Here is a 6,151-nt window from a genome sequence, read left to right as displayed (position 1 = left end):
GAGAGAGAGAGAGAGAGAGAGAGAGAGAGAGAGAGAGAGAGAGAGAGAGAGAGGTTGTTTTCTTTGTCTTATGTTTGTTTGTATCTCAAATTGCTGGTTTGGTTTGGTTTGGTTTGGTTTGGTTTGGCTTGGTTTGGCTTGGTTTTCTACAACAAAATGCCATGGCCAAAACATCAAGTTGGGGAGGAAAGGTTGTTTTGTTTTGTTTTGTTTTGTTTTGCTTTGTTTTGTTTTGTTTCAGCTTACACTTCTAAGTTGCTGTTCATCACCAAAAGAAAGTCAGGACAGGAACTCCAACAGAGAAGGAACCTGGAGGCAGGAACTGATGCAGAGGCCACAGAGGGGTGCTGCCTACTGGATTACTCCCCCTGGTTTGCTCAGCCCAGGGCTGCCAGATCAGGGATGGCACCACTCACAATGGACTGGCCCATTCTCCATTGATCACTAATTGAGAAAGGCTGGATTTCATGGAGGCATTTTCTCAACTAACACTCCTTCCTCTCTGATGACTCTAGCTTGTGTTCAGTTGGCAAAAATTTATCCAGTACAGTCTTTTTAAAAAAAAAAAAAAAAAAAACAAGAACAAAAACAAAAACAAAAACAAAACAAACAAAAAAAAAAACAGGCTCTCACTATGTAGCTGGCCCAGAGCTCTGTAGATCAGGTTAGCCTTGAACTCACAGAGATCTTTCTGTCTCTGCCTCCTGAGTGCTGGGATTAAAGGCATGTGCCACTGTGCTCAGCTCATTTTCTAAAGTGTAGTTCTTAATTGAGGTGGTATACAGGAGATAAAAACATAGTCAACAGCATCATCCTGGGGCACCTCTTTAGTCCCTTCAAGGCAGTTTATCTTCATTGCTCCTTAGAAGTTCTCAAATAGAAACAAGAGTTCAGTGCCAGGGATAGCCAGGGCATGCTGCCATTAAAGCTCAAAGTGGTGATTTTTAACTGTTGCTATATCCTTAGCCAATGAAAGATCTGTAACTGTAGTTGGGGTAATGAACATGTGTGTGACAGACACAGAGAACTCCAGATGGGTAGGGCTGGGGACCACAGTACAACAGTTGTTGGTATGTTTTCAATTGTCCCCTTACACTACAAACCTTTGTTCATTCCCTAACCTTGAAGATGCTAAAGATGCCAATGGCAGATGTTCCTTGGGCATTCCCAAGGCAGTAATCTCTTAGGTTAAAGAAGCCTTCCATTTCAGTCTCTGATGGTAAATCCCTTTATCTCCACTAGACACTCATATGCGTAGCACCTGCTACGGGGAAATCAAGAAAGGAGTGTGTGTGCGTCCATTCCCAGGTGCGGTGACCAAGTCTGAATGCTGCTGTGCTAATCCGGACTATGGTTTTGGAGAGCCTTGTCAGCCTTGTCCCGCTAAAAATTCAGGTAACTGCCATTGTGAGAATCTAGAAACTCAACAGTAGGATTTGGCCAAAGATTATGTCTCCTCCAAAACGTTCTGTCTTCTGAATTGAAGAAGAAAGAGCCAGGTTTACATTGCATATGGGGGAGGTAGTCAACAGTGAACAAGATCTATTGGCTGTTGTGTTCATGGCCCAGATTTTATACGTGACGGCTACCCTGACAATATAAATAGGTTGACATTGTGCTTGCCAGTATTGAGTTTACAAATACAAAACGATCTGATTGGGTCCTCTAAAATCTAGACACCTTATGATGTCAAGTCCCAGGTGCATCAAAGTTGACTCTTGTTCATTCATAATTGTGATGAGTCTCTTTCAAATACAAATAAGTTTAGTGGGGTTAAAAATAAAACTCCCTGCCTTTTCTTAGACTATTCTGTGATTTCAAATTCTTGAGATAATATGCTCAAGAAAACACTGATTTTTTATCATTATGAAAATGAATGTACTTAAAATTGATATTTTAATGATTGATATTTTAATGACTGAGTTATGGAACGGGCTTAGCGTGACATCTCTGTTCTCACTGTTATGTTAATGGCTGAGTGGGGAGTATTGTTTAACTTTTCTGTTTCTATTGTTATGCTAAGGAGTGGATGTGGCCTGGTTGTGGCTTAACATTTCCTGTTTGTTTTTGATCACTCAGCTGAGTTCCATGGCCTCTGTAGCAGTGGCGTTGGCATCACTGTGGATGGAAGAGGTGATTCTGTTCAACTTATGATTATAAAATATAACTGTATAGCTTGCTGATCATCAGATGAATGTGGTTATACTGTGGAAATTCACAAGTGGAGAAATGGTTGTTAAGTTAGATGGTGTTAAATAGAGTTTTACATGTGACTGCTTTTCATTACAAATATTTATTGGTAATATTCTTCGTTGAGAATGTTACTAACAATCGCTTCTCAGCCTTTTGGCTAAGACCGAGTGGAGAATGTTACTAACAATCCATATGCATGATTTTGTGTGTAAATTTTTTAAGATGGTGCTATATCATGTGATTATACAGACACAGCTAGAAAAGTATCCATCTTTAGGGATATTTGATATGGATCAAGTCTTAGATATACTATGCCAAAATTAAATTGTTTGTATTTTAGAAACACCAAGATGTTTCTTTCCGACTGTAGAAGTAAAGTTCATTTAAGTTTTCTTATTGCAAACTTAGCGTCACATTTTAAGAAAACTCTGAGAAGCAAGTGAATCTGTGTTGAGTAGGGGAGAGTATTTGATGTGAAGTTTTAAATGAATATCTGAAATCAAAGAGGGAGGCAGAATTTTACTGTGATATTTTTTTTTCTCAGATGCAAAATGAAAAGCTAGATAATCAGAGAGTTTGTAAGGAAGCCTTCCTGATTGCTTTTTCCCTTCTTAAGATAGAATCTCAAAGCCCAGGCTGGCTTTGAACTCCTGATTCTCCTGCCCTGTCCCAGGTGCTGGGGTTATACAAATGTTCTATGGCTAACCAATCTAATAACTATAAACAATCATTATCAGAATCTGATCACAGTGAACAAAATTTGATTTTTGCATCACATTTTTGTCATTGATGATGAGGGGGAGGAAGATGATGGCAATTATGATGAGGAGGAAGAGGAAGAGGAGAAGGAGAGAGGAAAGAAGGAGGACAAAGAGGAGGGTTCCCTGTCAATGGCCCCCGACTGTAGCCTATTGCCTGTTAGAAATTGTATGTTTGTTTCACTTGGATTCACAAGTGACATTATTCCTGGGCAACACAGCAGTCATGTGACCATGGTTTATCGTAAATCACTGGACTGTCAGCAGCCATGTTTTAATGTCTTCTGGATTCATTCTAACTCATCAACAATGAGAAACACTGTGTATCCCATTACTTAGGTAATTGCTAAATATGAGAACAAAGCAGGGACATCCTGTGACCATAAAATCATACAGGCCTTCCTCATAAAGTTCTATGTTTTAATTAGATGGCTGTGATACTTATTAAATTGAGTTTTCCTTTGGATTTTGAGCCAACAGCCTATAAATTTCCTTTATTAATTTTGTCAAAAATATAGACATACTGCATGACTTAATTATTTGGCTGTTGCCAATGCCTTTCTTTTTCTCTGACTTAGCAGTGGAGCCTCTTGTATCATTCCATTTTATTCTCTTCTCTCTTCTTTTATTTTCCTTTTTTTTTCCTAAAAGGCATATTGAGGTTTTCAAAGTTAGATATTTCACATGTTGGAAGTTCCTTATTTGATCCCTTTTTATCAACCAACAGGTGTCTGTGAGTGTTGACCATGCTCTATTTCACACAGATATTAACGAGTGTGCCTTGGACCCTGACATATGTGCCAATGGGATCTGTGAAAACCTTCGAGGCAGCTACCGCTGTAACTGCAACAGCGGCTATGAACCAGATGCCTCGGGAAGAAATTGCATTGGTAAGTTACTGGAGCTTTGTGCACAAGGGCCATCCATGTCGTCTAACCCCATGGATAAGAGAAGAAACAATTAATGATGAAAACTAGACATCCCTTAGCTCCCCTCATCGCCTTTGCACCGTACATTGATGCAGAAGCGTTAGAACTGAGTTCCGCAGCACAGCATCAAACTCGTTGGAGTGCGATTACTTAAGATAATCTTTTCCCAAATGAGTGAATCATTTGCCCACTGCTTCTCTGTACTTATTTTAATCCTAAATGTTTCCACTGAGACATGGACTTCAAAAACTAACACTCTTGGTAATAGTAAAGTTGGGAAAGGGTGATGTTCCAGGTTGGAGGAACTTCAGCTTTATCCAGAAACCACTAACTGCTACCAGGTGCCTAAATGTGACAGCAAAAGTAAGTGTATCCCTTTTTCAACTTATAAAATCATATTAAAAAATGAAATTCTGTGTGATCCGCATTCAGCAGAAGGAAAGAGGGAAAGATTAACACTTGTAGTGCTTTATTAGTTTACATATTTAAGAGACTGGGCAGAATCAAAATTGTCCCACAGGAAAATTGAGTCTATTTTCATAAAATGAGAATTATTAGACCATTATATGTAATACTTACAAATTATCCACAATGCTTTAAAACCCATCAATTGATGACTGTGGATAAAGAAACTTACTATTCTATGTTTCTGCTGGTGGCTTTATTACCCAATATATGCATTTGATCTGGAGTTTAAGATATATACAGATAGACTTCTATTACTCTCTGATTATTGCATATTTAAATAGATTGAACATTGGTAGGAAAGGGTACCAACCAAAGATTATCAAACAGTTCTAAAAGTATGCAAACGTGCTAGAGAACCTTACCTAGCACTCAGGAAGCCTTGGGTTCAATCCTTGGTACCACAGAAGCCAAGGTGTGGTGACACACACCTATAATCCCAGACCACGAGAGGCAGAAGGCTCAGGAATTCAATCTCCACAGCTATCGTAGTCCAAGGCCAGCCTGGACTGGAAATCCTGTCTCAATAAATAAATAAATACAAGACAAACCATCTCTTATTCAGAAGAAGCCAAGGCACTTCCAATTTAGCTTCTAAGCTCAGGTGAGTGTGTGAGTGGGACCCTTTTAAAAGCAGGGGAATCCTGTGAACATTCCCGCTCTGAGCACAGGTGACATGATTGTAATACTTTACACTGTGTGTTTTTTCTTAAAATGTATCCATGATGAAGGGCCTGGAGAGATGTCTCAGCAATTAAGAGCACTGGCTGCTCTTCCAGAGGACCAGGGTTCAGTTCCCAGCATGCACATGGTGGTCCACATGGGATGCCCCCTGCTGACCTCCCTAGGGACTGTACACACGTGCCACACATTCATGCATACAGGCAAAGCACCCATACACATAAAATAAAAACAATAACATAAAAACATGTGAGTCTTATCAAATGGTTGACTCATCCTTTTCTTACCCATTTCTCGAGGAATCGAACTGTACCCCTCGCTAAGCACGCATCAGAGTCCTAAAGCGCAGTAGCACAGGATGTGACCTCATTTGGGATCGCTTTTATCTTTTTAATATTTATTTAATTTTTTGAGAATTTCAGATGTGCATACAGTGCATGTTGATCATAACCACATCTTCTGCCCCTTCCCCAGCCTCTCCCACACTCACCCCTTACTCTCTCCCTCCTTCCAACTTCTTGTCTTCCTGACAAATAAATCAATGAATAAACTGTTGGGTCCATTTTGTGCTTCACATATATTCATGGGTGTGTGACCATCCGTTAGAGCATGGTCAACCTACTGACCTACTAGAGGCCATACCCCTCATAGAAACCTGATTGGGTTTATACAGCTCTAATTCAAAAGTCCATAATAAAAGTCAGACTCGGAGCAAAACGTAAAATTGGAGAAAACTCGAGCAAAACAGAAAGGTAATACTGCCTACGGTAATGGTAACGCCATGTGAAATCATTTTCTGATCTCCATTTTCAGTATTATTAGGGTGACACTGTATCATTTGACAAAGTGCAATTGTTTGCAAGAGTAAAACTAGCAACTTTAAGCAAAAGGAACTTTTTAGCTCCCAAGTAGAGTTACTCTTTCTTCCTCTTGGTAATTATATTTGCTGATAAGGAGGCAATGTAACACATGCCTGTAATCTCCACACACCGGAAGTGAATTCAATGCCAACCCAAGAGACATAGTGAGGTCTGTTTCCAGTAAAACAAAACCAAAAAAGAAGGAAGGGAGGGAGGGAGGGAGGGAGGGAAGAAGGAAGGAAGGAAGGAAGGAAGGAAGGAAGGA

General features: G+C 39.8%; 1 protein-coding gene across 1 annotated transcript in view; it reads left to right on the top strand.

Annotated features, from left to right (window-relative positions):
* The window catches only part of Fbn2 (fibrillin 2), a 205,113-nt gene that overhangs the window by 114,920 nt on the left and 84,042 nt on the right, over positions 1–6,151 (top strand). The window contains exons 16-18 of the mRNA XM_021214571.1: positions 1,243–1,395; positions 2,080–2,133; positions 3,716–3,841. Coding sequence (XP_021070230.1) covers positions 1,243–1,395; positions 2,080–2,133; positions 3,716–3,841 — 333 coding nt within the window. The remainder of the gene's footprint in view (positions 1–1,242; positions 1,396–2,079; positions 2,134–3,715; positions 3,842–6,151) is intronic.

The sequence above is a fragment of the Mus pahari genome, chromosome 15 (genome assembly GCF_900095145.1).
Source record: "Mus pahari chromosome 15, PAHARI_EIJ_v1.1, whole genome shotgun sequence".
Lineage (NCBI taxonomy): Eukaryota > Metazoa > Chordata > Mammalia > Rodentia > Muridae > Mus > Mus pahari.
Note: the sequence above shows the minus strand (reverse complement) of the source record. Positions and strands in the feature narration are given on the sequence as shown.